We start from the raw sequence: 17,225 nt of genomic DNA on the forward strand, positions 1-17,225 counted from the left end.
TCATCACATAGGGTATTGGCAAGATAGGGTAAGAACTACAAGGCTAAGGGTCTGGGAATATGGCCTAGTGGTAAAGTACTTGCCTCATATACATGAAGCCCTGGGTTCGATTCCTCAGTACCACATATATAGAAAAAGCCAGAAGTGGCGCTGTGGTTCAAGTGGTAGAGTGCTAGCCTTGAGCAAAAAGAATCCAGGGACAGTGCTCAGGCCCTGAGTTCAAGCCCCAGGACTGGCAAAAAAAAAAAGAACTACGAGGATAAGTATTATGGTTATTGTTCATTATTATTAATTATAGTTCAATTATGAATGTCATGATGGTTGGTACTATTCTACTTTGAATCAGAAAGGAAGGGACCTGTGGTAGGCAGTTCCTCATCCCAACTCTGGGTTTCCCCGCCCCTTCCTAGGAAGGAAATGAAAGGCAAGTGGGACTTAAGTCTGTGAATGCCTGGCCAAGGAGGTGATGAGAGCTGTTGAAAGCCCTTGATCTGAAGAATTCCATAGGAATCCCATAGCAACTTGGTGCTGGATCATACTCAAACTGGTGTGAAGCTGAGAAAAACCAGAGTTCAGAGAGACTGAATGTGTATTCCACACAGGAAGGCTTCTCTTCCCAGGCTGGATGTGGCCATGAGAAGAAAGAGGTACAGAGGCTGGGAAACCTCTACCCACTAGAACCACCCTTGACTGATGACTCTATATGGACAGAGAAAAGGAGAGCACTCAAGACAACACAATGTTGTTGGAACCAGGAGATTGACAACCTCCAGAGCACTGTCTGGGGAGAAACCAGTGAACCCAGATCACTCCTTTACCTACTGGATGTCTTGAACCTGTCTGGTCTGTGCTGCTGTCACAGAATACCACACCCTAGATCACTAATAAAACACAACGATTTATTAGGAGTTGTGGAGGCAGAGAAGTCCTAGATCCAGAGGCCACGTCGAGTGAGGGCCTCCTTCCTGCATCACAGCATTGCCAAAGACATTGTACAGGTGAAAGGAAGAGACAGGGAAAGAAGGAGACAGTGGCAGGAGGGGAAAGGATGATCTGCACTCATCCATTTATTACTCATCACCTAATTGCCTTTTAAAGGTCCCACTTCTCAACGCTGTTACATGGGGGGATGGGGGGATCCAGGCTATAGTGCTGTAGCACTGTTGGCCAAGAGCAGGATAGAAAGCAACCCAAATGCACTGTGAAGTGTTAGTTGAGTAATGTATCTGCATATACAATACACATAACCATGCATTGATTACTACATGTAGGATCCTGAGCACTGGTGGCTCACTCCTGTAATACTAGCTGCTCAGGAGGCTGAGATAGGAGGATTGAAGTTCAAAGCCAGCCCAGGTAGAAAGATACATGAGACTCCTATCTCTAATTAACCAGCAAAATGGAGATGTGGCTCAAGTAGTAGAGCACCAATCTTGTGCAAAAAAGCCAAGTGAGAGCGTAAGGCCCAATTCTGTCACACAAAATAAAATAAATAAATGTGATGTTAGTAAAGAAAGATGTCCTTGGACAGAAATATCTAAGCAGCATTGTATTGTGTGTGCATCACCAATCATTTTAAAAGATCTACACTGAAAACTACAGCCAGGGCACTAGCCCTGACCTGCTGCCTATTTAATAGAGTTGGGGTCCATGACCATATTCTTTCCTAGATGTGTTGTCTATGTATTGCCTTCTGTGGCTGCCATTATATTCTGGTGGCAGGTAAATAAATAATAATTCTCTATCCTTTGACAGAAAGTTAGCCAAACTTGGTCTACACCTATAGGCTGTATTTATCTAGTAGAATGCTAGGAGATAGGGGAACGGGCAGGCATGTTGTCTGCCTTACTTTAATTTTAATCATTAGTTTTTATAATTAGAAAGAGGGTTCAATTTGGAAAGGGAAAGTAGCTTGTAGAAGTTGTATTAGCTGGTTTAGAGACTCAACTGTGAGGCTGTAGTAACTAACACACATTGGTAACAAGAGTAGAATAGACATAGTGGAGTCTAGAAATGGACTTAAATCCATATGCTCAGTTGGTTTGCAGCGAAGACGTCAAAGTGATTCAGTAGGAAAGGACAGGCTTTTCAACAAGCAGTGCTGGAAAAATTGGCTATCTAAATGGAAAGAGAAAAAGAACCTTGACCTTCTCTTTGTGCCATAAACAGAAATTAACTTGTAGTCAATCATACATATAAATGCTATCAAACTCCTAGGTAAGGATTTAAGGGGAGCTTCTTTGGGTAGAATATAAAAAACACAAACCATTTTGAAAGAGTTGATACAATGGATTTCATAAAGAATAATTCCCTTGAAAACAACGCTGTCAAGAAGATGACAAGACAAGCCATGGCATGGGGGAATATTTGCATGAACATTTAGGATATAAAGGAACTGTGTCCTGGAATTTAGGAAACATCTTTACTGTTCCATAATAAGCCAAACAATCCAGTTTTTAAAACGAGCAAAAGATTTGAATAAACACTTCATCAGAGGAGACAGGCAGTGACAAATAACACAAGGACAGATGCTCGACATCATGAGTCATTAGGAAATGCAAATTAAAACCTTAGAGAGCTATCCCTTCACTTTCAAGAATATCTAAAATTAAAGGACTGTCAATAATTAAAGTGCTGACAGGGATCCAGGGCAATGGGATTGCACACATTGCTGCTCAGAACAGAGCAGGGTGCAGAAGACCACAACAACTCTGGGGAATAATGGGACAGTTTTTAATAAAGTCAGATATACACCTCTCTGCCAACCCAATGGTCTTGGTCCTTGGTATACCCAAGAAATATGAAAATACATATCAGCAGAAATACTTGATTTCCCCAAACTGGAAACAATCTAGTCCCCATGTCTGCCAGTGAATTGATAAATGAATCAGGAATCGATAGACTTAGGCCACTGAATACTACTCATCAGTATAAAGGAACAAAATACTAACAGGTGGGAACATGGATGGAGCTCAGAGGTAATCTGTTGAGTGAAAGAAGCCAGACACTAAAGGCCTTGTGCCATATGGTTTTAATTCTATGACTTTCTGGAAAAGATGAATCTAGTTGGACAGCAAACAAACAAACCAGTGGTCTCTCCATGGCTGGGAATGAGGGGAGGATACTGATCGCAGTGGTACACAAAAGAATTCATTAGTAGTTGGGAGTAAAATCTGGAAAACTCCAGATATTGATTGTTGAGGGGATTATATAACAAATCAATTTGCCAACCTCCTCTTATTGTACATTTTAGAGAGCAAATTTTATTGTGCATACATTATACCTCACTGAACCTGAGTTTTAAAAATATTTAATATGGAGAAAAAACTTTTTTATGAAGAGACACAGGAGTTAATTGGTTTGTTTTCTGAAGGAATGATCACTGGAGGTGCAACAAATATCTCAAAACAGGAATTCTGGACTCAAGAGTCCAGGCTAGAGGCGAAGAGCCATCCACAGGAGACTCTCTTCATTATGAGGTGTGAGACAAGAAGGCATGAGCCCCAAGAGGTCCTGACATCTACAAGGGAGAGGAAGGGAAAAGAAACAGAAACACACTGTCAGCCAAGAAAAGACAAAGGAAGAGGACAGTATTTTTTTAATCAATGGATATAATACTAGTGGCATAATGTAGAAAGTAGTCATATCTGATATCTATCTACCTCATCTCTTCTCCGTGGAAGCACCCCCCCCCCCATTGTTGTCCCCTCTGTAGTTGGCCTACCAGAAAGGTACTATCCACTCCTAGACTCTCTGTTTTGACACTGCTACAAGGAAATACGTGAGGCTGGATGACTTTTTATAACTGTAAGCTCTGCTTACACTCCTGAGCTTTGCTTTCAGTTCTAAATATTCAGCCCATGTTTGGTGAGGGCCTTCTTGGTGGCAGAAAATCAAGGGGACACAGGCTACCACATGGTGTGAGACAGGAACATATTTGTGTGTGTGTGTGTGTGTGTGTGTGTGTGTGTGTGTGTTCTGGTTTTCTACTCCATATAAAGCCACCAGGATTCAGTCATAGGTCTCTACACTTGACAACCTTATCTAATCTTAATTGCCTTCCAAAGGCCCTACCTGCCAGCAACACAGTTGGATTAAGTTTCTGTCCTCTTAGTACCTCACACTGGGATGTTGGGGATTGAGTTTCAATACATAAAAACATTGAGGACATGCTTTTTTAGCAATACCCAAACCTTAGCAATTCTCTAGTCGATTTTGGGTTTTTTTTCATCAATATATCTTTCCAGTCATTTTCCACATCCGAATATGGACTGCCTTGATTTTTTAAAATTATAAGTGGTATTGTATGGATATACATTATTTATTAAGCCAGGCTACAGTGATACACATTTAAATCGTGTGTAGTATATTCTGCTTTAGGAACAGTGCTTTTATGAGTAGTTATATTGGAAAGTTATTTCCTGGGCTGGGATATAGTGCAGTGCTGCTTTAGCACTCAAAATGCCCTTAACACTATAAAAATAAATCAATTATATCTAATTTTGTGGGTGTATCAGGTTTTTAAGAGGGGAGTTGCAACTGTGCACCAGGGCCTCATGCCTGTAATACTATCTATTCAAGAGTAAGAGTCAGAGGATCAAAGTTCAGAACCAGCCCAGGCAGAAAAGTCTACGAGATGAGATTCTTCTCTCCAATAATAACAAAACAGTCTGGGCTAAAGACATGACTTGAGTGGTAAAACACAAGCTGAGCAAATGTAAGGCCCCGAGTTCAAATCCTAATGTTACTGAGAAAGTACTGTGTGAACAAATATATGATTTTTTTTTAGTATATAATCATCTCCATATCCACGAGGGATTGGCTACAAGGTACTCAAGTCCACAGGTGCTCAGTCATCTTCCTGTGTCCCCTTCTCATATCTAATATAATGTGAATGCTTTGGAAATAGCTGTTACACTGTATGGTTTAGGAATCATGAAGAAAAAAAAAGTCTACATGTTCAGTTTATGTGATTGTCTTTTTCTGAATATATTGCATCTCCGATTGCTTGAAGCCAGGGATCCAGAACCCACAGATGTGAGCCTGGGGGTGAAAGGCAAACTCTAGACTGTTAGCTTCCTTCCTTCCTGGGTTTGTATTGGCCGACCCTCCTTTAGCCATGCCTGAACATGAATATGCCAGCTTTCCCAAGACCAGCAAAATACAAAAATCAAACTTTACCTTGATCTAATCCAATAGAAGAGAAATAGTAGCTTATAGGAAATGGAGGGAGGAATTCTGTAGAAGGAAAGGAACAGCAAGTCACAAGTGTCAGCTGCCAGAGTCCCTTATGCCAGTCTGAGCAGCACCTCTGAGGGACTTAGTAAAAGACCTGCTGAGAAACTGTTGCGATATATACACAAATGTGTGTGACAAGTTTGCACCCAGGAGTGATGCCAAAGCTGGTGTCGTATCACCAGCCATCACCAGGCAGCAGCCGTTTTGAGAGTACTGTGGGCACTGGGCTCTGCTGCTGGCTCGGAATCGATGCAGTACAAGTACAGGCACAGCCTAGAAACTGAAGGTGTTAGACAGTAGTGCATAGGGCCATTTGGTTGAGGGACAGCCAGAACAAATGGAAACTTCATTGTCTGTGGATTGTACACTTGGAACTCAGGTCCCAGGCAACTCTGATATAAGTTGGCTAGTGGGCTCATTAAGCACTGAAGAAGAGTGAACCTAGTTAATGAATTAATACAAGATGACATGTTACACACAGAGCAAAAAGGAGAGAGGGAAAAAAGAGCGCAGGCTTCACTGAATTATGCAACCTCATAATTTCTCCAGCAAATGTGATCATTTCTTCTCTCCTGCCAGAGTGGGCAGGTCTGGAGAGAACCTGCTTTCAGAGATGTAAGTGATATCATTAAGATCTGAGAGCTGTTTACTTTCCATTTGCTTTAAAGGGCTCTCACTTGTATTCATACTGCAGATGATTACACCCAAGTCAGTGGTTTAAAATCTCTGCACTCCATGTCAAAGCCCGCCCACCCCACCTTCCAAAAAGAAGGTTCTTAGCACTTCTGCTGCTGGTCCAGAGATGCTATTAAGGGGAGTGCTAAGAATGTGAATGCTAAGAACTCATTAATGAGACATGATGACAAATTCTGACCTTCCTCCAGCTGCCAGGTATGTCCTGCTGGCCGAGAAACCCATCACTTATGAATTCTGAGAGTGAGAGTGAGCCAAGCGCTGGTGCTCACACCTATAATCCTAGCTACTTAGGAGGCTGAAATCTGAGGATTGCCATTCAGAGTCAGCCTGGGCAGGAATGTCCATGAGACTCTTTATCTCCAATTAACCACCAGAAAACCAGAAGTGATGCTGTGGTCCAAAGTGGTAGAGTGCTAGCCTTTGAGCAAAAGAACTCAGGGACAGTGCCCAGGCCCTGAGTTCAAACTCCATAACCAACCAAGGGGGGGGGGGGAAGAATTTTGAGAGTGATTCATGAGCACTTGTGGATTGGAGGATATTGGTAGTCAGTAGAGGTGTGTCTGAACCCCTCACCCCAGGACCACTTGGGAACTGCCTAGTGGGCCTTGTTGTGGGGGTCACAGGGCAGAGCATTAAGTACAAGACTCACCTCACATAATCTCCTCACCTCCAACCCACGTGGTCCAGGTTCAGAGACTCAACCTCCCCAAGCTTCCCTCCCTTCATCTTAAAAAGAATGCCCACTTCATAACATTATAAGGCACAGAGAAGCTGTAAAACACACACTTGGGAGTATTGAACACTTGGATGTTTCGCACAGTGTCGGTGCTGTTCTAAACGCCTGATAATTGCAGATTTATTCTATACTCTGGAAGCACTACTGTCTCCATTTTGCAGCCAGAGGCAGGCAGCACTGTCCTTAAGGGGCTGGGTTGGAACACAGGCTGGCATAGAGTAGATACTCACTCCACAGTTAGAGCAACTGCTCTGTGCTCCTAACTGCCTTGCCATGCGTGCTGTGCTCTGTATTGCTAGTGGAAATCTGATTTCTACCACAGGAACTCTCCTATTCCCTGGATGTTCATTACACTTTCCAGGGCTGACTTTTTAAACAACTTTATTGAGGTCTCGTTTACATAACATAAACGTCACCCAGCTTAAGAACACAAGGCAATGATTTTTAGTGAATTTTCCATAATCCAGTTTTTTACTTATCTCAGAAAGATCTCTCATGCCTATTTATCATTAATCTTCATACTCAGGCCACTGCTATTCTTCCTTTACCAAACTTTGCCTTTCCTGAATGTTCCATATAAGCAGAATCATATGATATGTGATCTTTTAAGCTTGGCTTATTTTATTGCATAAGGGATTTGATGTACTCAACTACATTTTAGTTTATATCTGTATTTATTATGTTTTGGGGTGATATACAATAATCCTGCCTTATATCATAGTTTTGGCCAAGCTCTTCAAATAACAGATAGATAGATAGATAGATAGATAGATAGATAGATAGATAGATAGATATAGGTAGATGTTTCAAGCCAAGTGCCAGTTGTGCAAGCCTGTAATGTTAGTTACTAAGGAGGCTGAGATCCTGAGGATCAAGGTTCAAAGCTGGCCTGAGCAGACAAATCTAATAAGTGAAAGCACAACACCTTAAGTTCTAGTCCCAGTACTGGCACACAGAAGAAAGAAAAAGAAGGGGAGGGTGGGAAGGAGGTAGGACAGGCAGACAGGAAGGGAGGGAGGGAGGGAGGGAGGGAGGGAGGGAGGGAGGGAGGGAGGAAAGACAAGAGAGAGAGAGAGAGAGAGAGAGAGAGAGAGAGAGAACGAAATTGCAAAAAAAAAAATCACTTCATTTCCACACATCTGTTGTGTGGTTCAGGGCATGTATAAATTACAGGGCAGCCCTCAGTACATACTGAGCGATCATCAATTTTATTTAAATGGTCATGTGATCTTCTGAGTGTTGTCTCCTTCCTTCTGTGAACACATGCCTCCCTTTGCAAATGGTGCCCAAAAAAACAAGGGAAAAAATTCTAGTAATCCTCCCAAGACAAAAAGGGTACCTATGGAGTGAACGTTTGAGATTTGTTGAAAGGTGACAGAGGTTTATATCTTCAGCAGAAGTTGGGTGGCATTGTGGGGAAAAATGAATCAAGCATGCACCAGACAGTGCTGAGCTCTGCATCCTGAACACACACACTTCTTCCTCCTCAGCCTTGGATACCTATGGTCTACTGGAGATCTTGGTGTAAACATACCTCATTTTGTGATATCCATTCTGCAGTCAGTAGACATCTGGGTGGTTCTACATTCTGATTGCTATGCATATTGCTGTCACCCACATTTGTGTGCAAGTCCTGGGGCTGATTTAAAAGGTGAAGGGTGCAGGGAAGTGGATGGACCTGGAATAAACTGTGTTAAGTGAGGCAAGCCAAACTCAGAGACACCAATAGCTTATATGTGGAAGCTAGATCTAACATACACTGGAACACAGTACAAGACTCCAGGCATTCACACAGTGAGACCAAAGCAGACTACTCTTAGGAGAAAAACCCAAAGGTGTGATGCCTATGTGCAACTGATCATATAAAAATATTTATCAAAATGAACTCCAGGAAATGGAAAGAAGAGGATCTTTTTTCCTTTGGTTGCTGTTTTTCTTTTCTTTTTTTTCTTGTTTGTTCATTTATCTATCTTTAGAAAGGGGCATAGAAACAGAGGGACAAAGGGTGAACAAATGCAACGATGGTACTTGCTGGACACTGTGTTGAAAATGAACTATATAAGTAGTGGGTGGAGACAGGGTAGAAAAAAAACTGGGAGAAAACAGGGAAGGGGTAACATTGTCCAAAAAGAAATGCACTAATTACCTGACTTATGTAACTGTAACCCCTCTGTACATCACCTTTATAATAACCATTTTTTTTATTTAAAAAGAAAATGTTAAGGGTAACTGACTTGTGACTCTCTCTTCTTCATCTCTCCTCTCTGGGGTTTCTCAGAACCAGGCAGTGGACAAGTGTTTGTGACCTCTGAGAACCAGCTCGTATACTACCCCAGCATCACCTACGCCATCATTGGCAGCTCTGTCATTTTTGTGCTGGTTGTAGCCCTGCTGGCACTGGTCTTGCATCATCAACGAAAGAGGAACAACCTCATGACGCTGCCTGTCCATCGGCTGCAGCACCCTGTGCTGCTGTCCCGCCTGGTGGTCCTGGACCACCCCCACCACTGCAATGTCACCTACAATGTCAACAATGGCGTCCAGTATGTAGCCACCCAGGCTGAACAGAATGCCTCCGAAGTAGGCTCCCCACCTTCCTACTCACAGGCCCTGCTGGACCAAAGGTGAGTGAAGATAGAAGAGAGGAGCAGGAGCTTACTGGGGAAGGACCTGGCTGTCCTAGGTTTACCTTGTGCCTGGCATAGCAACAATCAGCATTTACCAGATCCTTGCAGAATTCTCCCAACTGTCATCTCATTTCATTTTCTCAACAACTCATTAACACTGGTCCTCTGGTACCCCACACCCATAGTCCTAGCTACTCAGGGGGCTGAGATCTGAGGACTGCAGTTCTAAGCCAACCTAGGCAGGAAAAGTTGGTGAGACTAACCAGCAAAAAGTCATCAGCAGTGCTAGGGAAAGCTCAGGGACAGTACCCAGGCCCTGAGTTCAAATCCTACAACTGGCAGAGGAAAAAAGGAAGGGAGGGAGAGAGAGTAGGTAGTAGGCACACTCACTGAGGAGGTTCTAGATCTGTCTGGTTGTACAGAAGAACAGGAAATTCATATCCTAGGCTTTTGAGTTAGTTGTCTGAAGACATAGAATACGATCCCAGCTGCCTTAGAGCCCTGCTGCTCCTTGGTTAATCCACAGTGGCTCATGTTTGAGCTTCCTAACAGCTCTGGGCCTCACCTGCGACCACAGATCATCAGCTCCTAGCATCTCTGGGTGGTTTCATTAATGTTTTTTTGACTGGATGAGAAAGTAAATGAGTCCTCTAACTTTGCTTGGCTTCATCCAAAAGGTGGATGAAACTCTTAATTCTTATGAGAATGGCATCCTGTAAGAAACCTCAAGGCAAAGAGTTCTGTAGATGAAATGACAAAAGGAACTTACCCTGGGTGTGTGTGTGTGTGTGTGTGTGTGTGTGTGTGTGTGTGTGTGTGTGCGTGCGTGCACACGCACTGCTCCTAAGGCTTAAATTCAGGATCTGTATGCTTTCTCTGAGCTTTTTTTGCTCAAAGCTAGCTAGTTAGAAATAGGAGTCTCTGCTTGGTTTCGATTTGAACCATAGTCCTCAGATCTCAGACTTGTGAGTAGTTTGAATTCTAGACATGAGCCACCAGAGCCCATCTCTGTACTTTCTATTAGTGTGTGTGCGTGTGTGTGTGTGCGTGTGTGTGTGTGTATGTGTGTGTAAAACCTTGGGCCTTACACATACTTGATAAACACAGGCTCTTCCACTGAGTTATCTTATTAGCATCCTCCCATCCCCCAGCCATAGACCATTTTAGAAGCTCATGGACTACAGGTGTCTGTTCCTATATCCTGCCCTTCAGAACCCTCCCCAGCAGCCTTCTACCTCAAAGCCCTGGCATGCATTTTGTATTGCATCAGGCATCATACAGATACACCAGGGTGGCTGGACTCCTCCCTGGACCCTTTCCAGTGGCAACTCTTCACTTTGTGTCCCTATGGCAGACAGATAAGCTTCAAGAGTCCAAGGGGAAGAGCTAAAACCAAAATGTCTTTTCTGTTCAACAATTTTCTTTCAAGAAATATAAAGAGATAGGGTGTCAAAAGAGTGCCCTGTCACCCTAAGTCCACAGGAAGTGCTAGATTTAGTAAGAACTCCAACTTCTATGGCCCCATCAAAGTCTCATTCAAGATGCAGTCCTGCCTCTTGGTCACAGGATTTTTCGCTAAGGGAACAAAGCAGCTCTCACCTAAGCTGACCTGGGGATGTTGTCTGGAGATTTCATTCCAAATCCACCTGATTTGGACTTGGCACTGACCAGGGGACAAGCCAGCACATCCCGAACTTTCTGTTCTGTCTTGTTCCAGACCACCAGCTGTCCTCGTCTTAGTACTTGGAGGGAAGATCTCATGTGTCACTAGAAGCATCAGCTCAGAAACAGGCTGATGTTAGAGCTAGGTCCAAGTTTCCAGCCATGTCTGACTCTAATGCATCCTCTTCCCCCATCCCTGCCTCTCTCTCCCTACTGCCCCTGCCACCTCTCCTCTTTCTCTCTTGCAGACCTGCATGGTATGACCTTCCTCCACCACCCTATTCTTCGGACACTGAGTCTCTGAACCAAGCCAACCTGCCTCCTTATCGCTCTCGGTCAGGAAGTGTCGACAGTGCCAGCTCCCAAGCAGCCAGCAGCCTCCTGAGTGTAGAAGACACTGACCAAAGCCCAGGGCAGCCTGGTCCTCCAGAGGGCACTGCTGAGCCCCGAGACTCTGTGCCCAGGCAGGGCACTGAAGAAGTATAAAATTCAGCTCTTCCGAAGTCCATTATGGGTTAGTCTGCTCCAACTTGTTCCAGTTGAACAGCATGTGATTGTGGGAAGCTCTCTTAAGTTCCTTCAAGACTATCTGGAGACTTGGGGCAGCAGCTGCCTCTCTTCCCTCAGATTTGAGCATGTCTCATTGGAGGGGAACCTGCACCTGGCCTTTTTCCAGCCACTCACTTGACAAAGTGCATTGTCATCTTTTCTATAGAAAAGATCCCTCCTCCTTCAGGCCTTAAAATCACAAGCTTACACTTCCTATAATTCTGTAACTGTTGGAACCTCTCTGAGTAGCAGTGGTCAGTTTGATGTGATATTTAAGTAGTCTTTGGGAAAAACAGCATTTCTATAGGTGGTTCAGGAGGGATGATGACGTGGGATCAGGTAACTGTTTCTATGGGAGATTCAGGAGGAACAATGACATGGATCAGGTTGTCTTCTAGGCTATGGCCTTATCTAGGTTCATTTGGGTATTGGGGCTGGGTGATCCCACCAAGAGGCCATCATTGAATGGAGGCAGTGGCCAAACACAACTTGAGACATGAGTTACCAACAGTGACATTTTGGTTTGTTTTTTTGTTTTTGTTTTTGTTTTTGTTTTTGTTTTTGTTTTTGGCCAGTCCTAGGCCGTGAACTCAGGGCCTGAGCACTGTCCCTGGCTTCTTTTTTGCTCAAGGGTAGCACTCTGCCACTTGAGCCACAGCGCCACTTCTGGCCATTTTCTGTATATGTGGTGCTGAGGAATCGAACCCAGGGCCTCATGTATACGAGGCAAGCACTCTTTGCCACTAGGCCATATTCTCAGCCCCATACATTTTGGTTTCTTGAAGTATCAGAAACCCTCTTCTCTGGATAGAAGAAAAGTGGCCATAGAGATTAGTTGGAATCCTCATTTTGAGAGCTTTCTCTGGCAATGAAGATCATGCTATTCCCATCTCAGCCCAGGCAGGAGTCCCTGTCATGACTTCTTAGCTCCTAACCTGCATTCTGCCAGTGCCTGAGTCTGTCTTGGCCTCACAGTTCCTTCTCCAAATCCTGAGCTGTCACCTTCTCAACCTGCCTGCAGTAGCCAAGAGATGAGCCAACTGGAGTGGGCCAAAAGGTTGACCTGTCCTTTGTCCCAGTGAACCCTAGCTGTGGCCATGCCTTGCTCCTTCACACAGCTTTCACGTGAGGCTTCTAAGACTCTTCAACACTGGAGAGTCTGTTTTATCTGTGCACTTGGACTTGAGCATACTGGTTTCCAAAATAGTAGAGCCAAATTCAGTACTGCTTATACTCTTCTTTCCAAGGCCTTAAGACCATCACCTCAAGTGAGGGTGAGGGCTAGGTCAGGCCTCTCCTAACACTCTGGAGTTTCTCCTGTGACAGACATGGGCAACAGACAATTTGGAGTCAAGATTTTCCATTTGGAATTTTTTAATCCCTTAGAAATGCATTTAAAACAGTGTGTTTGGTTTTTTTTGGGGGGGGAGGGGAAGGGATTTTTCCCTTCTAGTTAAGGGACTATTTATATGTGTATAGGAAACCTATCTTTCTTTTGTTGTTGTTGTTTTAGTTTGGTTTTTCTTTTAATAAAGTCCAAAGAAAAATGCAAAAGAAGATCATACTTTTGCCCCAGCCAGCCCCATGATGCCACCCTAGACTAACCCTGTGCCAGGAATTTATGGCATTGCTGCATGTTTAGGTTATTGTTTATCGAGTTCTTGTGCAGAAAGATGAGTACATACTACAGTTCTTCGTCTCTAGTTATGTTAGATTTCCTGTTTGGCAATGCCCAGCCACCCACAGGACCCACCCACTGAGATAAATGGGTTAAAAAGGTAGCTATTATTTGGCAAGAAAAAAAAATCATGATATTCACTGACCTGGGACAAAACTGGAACCAAGTGGAGCCTCTCCATGTAGCTGTCACCCATTCAAGGCTCTTTCCCCAGCAGAAAAAAAGGCTAATAAATAAAATGGTCTGCAGGCCAGGTGCCAGTGGTTCATGCCTGGAATCCTAGCTACTCTGGAGGCTGAGATGTGAGGATTGAGGTTCAAAGCCAGCCTGGGCAGGAACGTTCGAGAGACTCTTACCTCCAATTAACCACCAGAAAACCAGAAGTGGCACTGGTGCTCAAAGTGGTAGAGTGCTAGCTTTGAACTGAAGAGGTCAGGGACAGCGCACAAGCCCAGAGTTCAAGCCCCATGACCACCACCAACAACAACAAAGCTCAGAAAGATCACTCAGTCCCTGAGTTCAAGCCCTAGTACCCACTCCAAAAATAAATAAAGGAAAATAAGAGTCTACAGGAAGTGGGGATGAAATTAGCCTTCAGTGATCCTATTCTGGAGACTTTTCCCTCTTCTAACAAATACACAGTAAATACAGGAAACCAGCCATTGGTGTTTTTTGTGTTTGTTTTAAGTAAAGGAATCTAGGTGTTGTGTCTTTCATTTTTAAAGTAGCACTTGAGTTATTTTCTGAGTAGTCCAACCAAGAACTTGGATAACAGTTCTGGCTACTCTTCTCATCCCTGAATGAGTCTGAGTGGCTCTACTTCCCCCTTTGATGGGCTTTTGCTTCTTTCTGGTACTTTAAAAGTTGTTTAGAGGAAAGGATTCTAATTTTAATCAAGCGTACAGTGAGTTAATCTCACCCGCTTTTCCGCTTCAGGCATCTTAGGAAAAACAAATGGTTTTAGAAGATAAGGAGAGCCTACTAACGATGTTTTCTACAAACAAACATGAGGACATTTTTTATTATAGATTTGGTTTTTAATGGATTTTAAAAATATATATCACTAAGATAGCAAAATCACAGGATTTAGGAGGTATTCCTCCCCACCATCCACTCTTCTTAAGATGTCAGATAGGAGGCTAGCAATATTTTTGACTCACTCCAAGGAGAAAATAATCTTTTCTCTTTTTTCTCAAATGACATCAGCATTTTATTTTAGCATAAGATAGTTAGTTCACTGTGATTGCTAACTTGTTGCCTGACTCAACTCTCTCTACCATGAAATTGACTTTTTTTTTTTTAATGCAACTCAGTGGTTAATAGTGTGTGATGTTAGAGTTAATGTAAACTGGAACGGTTGTATGTGGTTGCTTTTTTGTTGTTTTGGCTAGGCTTGTTTTTTTTAAATTTTTTATACTTTCAAATAAACTTGCAGTTTCATTCTTTCTATTGTTGTGAATGATTCTTGACCTCCTTTTCTGCAGTACAGCCATATAAAAAGTAGACAGTAGTTTCTGTCTTTGCTTCTGTGATAAATTTATGTCAAAATAAAATTTAAAATGAAGACTATTGATGGAGACCTTAAAATATGATTGATGATTAGGATCCTGCACCTGGTGAGACTAGAATGAACAAGTGAAGTTGTGGGTATTAACTAATAAGTCTTATGGGCCCTGGAAATGTTGAAAGATAGGTGTTAGCTTAACATTGCTATAACAATGTTCCAAGGATAGGGGCAAGGGGCTGTTACAGATTCTTGTCTCATAAGAAAGGCAGACTATACATCCTGCACAGACGTGCAGTGATTAATTTCAAACCACAAGTATTCCAGATTGATCTTGCCAATGGGAACATCTTTATGTTCTCTGAAGTTTGATTTGAGAACCACATGTTAACGGATACTGCAAGACAGATGCCTAGGAAATCAGGATGTCCCGCAAGTCATCACCACCACCACCACCACCACCACCCATGAGTAGGAGAAATAATTCCATCCTTGGCCAAATAGAAATCCAAATGCAAGGCCTACAGAAGCAAGGGTTAGATCATGTGTTACTCTTATAAGAAGATGGGGCTATCTAATAGGTTTATCCTATTGCTCAGAGCCTGGGGTGTTCAATAGTTTCATTTGCCTTGGCCTCGTCTCTTCACTGTTTTCTGGGTCATCACCCTTCCAGCTGACCAATCCAATTTGAATGGGCCAAAAATTGACCTAGTCCTTTGTCCCAATGAGACACACCCAGCCTGTCTCACCCATTCATGTAGCTTCAATGCTAGGCATCTAAGTTCCTTTTAGATATGTCTATTTTACCTGTGTGTCTGGATTGAAAAGGTAGATTAAATGGGTGTCTAAGAAGAGCTAAAAGAGGATTTTGATCATCACCAAATAAATGTTTGGGTTCTTTTTTACATGCTATATTTACCCCTTCCTGGACAAATTCAATGTCTACGATCTATCTTCTGGATTGCCTCTCTTCAGCCTAGTCTCAAAAATCTCTGAATAATGTTCAGTTCACTCAGGATAAAAGTCGACATGGTGGTCAATCTACAAAACCTGGTTGGTGCAATCTGGCCAGCCTATCTCAGCACCTGCTCTCTTGTGTCACATACTCCATTCTAGCTGTCTTGGCCACTGGGTAGCTCTGGAGCCCACCAGGCACACTCTCAGCCCAAGATTTGCATTATCTCTGATGGAGCACATGTCTCTGGATATCCAGAATATTCTTCCGTATCAGGAGCCACTTAGAATCTTCATATTGCTGTCTTTAGCACTGCAGCTGTGGCCTCTCTGAGAATCCTCAAGAGATTGTCAGTCTCTTCACCAAAATATAGTTACCACTCTAATGACTTTGAGTGATGCTTAGATCAAAGCAATACATGGGACTTTATCAAACTCAGATTCCCAAAGAACCTAGAGAGTGTAATTAGGAAGCATAGTATAGAAATGTTATTGAGAGCAACATTAATATAATCTGTGAACCAACTTACAAAATACCTAAAAGTTAAAAAAAATATGCTGGGAGCCAGACATCAGTGATTCATGCCTGTGATCCTAGCCACTTGGGAGACAGCGATAGAGAAGATCACCTGTGGTTCCAGGCAACTCTGGAAGAAAAGTTCACAAGACCCATGCTTAGCCAGGCATAGTGACACAAGCCTATCATCCTGGATATAAGAAGCCTAAAATAGGCAGATCACAATTAAGGTATATGCTCAGACAAGAAGCGAGAATCTGTCTCAAAAATTACCAGTGTGAATGTCATGGTGATTTAGTGGCAGGGCCCCTGCCTAGCAAGCTTGAAGCTCCAAATTAAAGCTGTTAGGTTTTTAAAGTAGGTAGCCAGTAAAGGAGAACGCCACGCAGTATTCAGGCAGGAAAGAAAGTTTATTACCGAACTGCTGGCCTGTGGCCAAGATGACCCATGGCCCGAGAGAAGGGAGAGAGAGAGAGCGACCCCCACCCAGCCCTGCCTTTTATCTAGGGCAGGGGCAAGGGGTGTGGCCAGGTGGATTAGGATGTGACCTCAGGGAAAGGGGAGGTAACTGCCTCCAGGTCTGCAGGTTACCCAGGTAACTGGGTGGAGACTTAATGAGGTGGGGGCATCTACATGGAGCCCTCAGGGAGAGGACCTTACAAAAGCTTAGTACCACACAAAGAAAAAAAAAATACATTGGAATGGGCAAAACTAGGACCTAGAGATTAAAATGGTGTGTGATTGCATGCCTATCTGGAGGCTGTATATGAAGTGTGACTCTTGCAAGGAAACAAGCAAACCATTGTCTTACAACTGTCTTTCTAGTACACTAGTTGGTGAGTCAGCTAATAGCATGTGGACATGTCTGCAACTTTCTGGATAAAGGACCACAGATTCTGCTGGAAAGAGTGGTACACCTCAGAGATGAGACTATGATCCCTTTTGCAAGCAGGGAAGTTATAGGATGTGAAAACTGTTGGTTTCCTTGTACATGAAAAATAAACTGCTTCGGCAACTCTTGTTTCCATCCATTGCCAGGAAATGACTGACTGAATATCTTGACC

General features: G+C 43.2%; 1 protein-coding gene across 1 annotated transcript in view; it reads left to right on the plus strand.

Moving 5' to 3' along the window:
* Ldlrad3 (low density lipoprotein receptor class A domain containing 3) overlaps positions 1 to 11,843 on the plus strand; it is a 238,186-nt gene extending 226,343 nt beyond the window's left edge. Inside the window, exons 5-6 of the mRNA XM_048360270.1 lie at positions 8,949 to 9,294; positions 11,208 to 11,843. Of these exons, the coding sequence (XP_048216227.1) occupies positions 8,949 to 9,294; positions 11,208 to 11,445 (584 nt within the window). The 3' untranslated portion in view covers positions 11,446 to 11,843. The remainder of the gene's footprint in view (positions 1 to 8,948; positions 9,295 to 11,207) is intronic.
* Positions 11,844 to 17,225: the final 5,382 nt, after the last annotated feature.

The sequence above is a fragment of the Perognathus longimembris genome, chromosome 13, assembly GCF_023159225.1.
Source record: "Perognathus longimembris pacificus isolate PPM17 chromosome 13, ASM2315922v1, whole genome shotgun sequence".
NCBI lineage: Eukaryota > Metazoa > Chordata > Mammalia > Rodentia > Heteromyidae > Perognathus > Perognathus longimembris.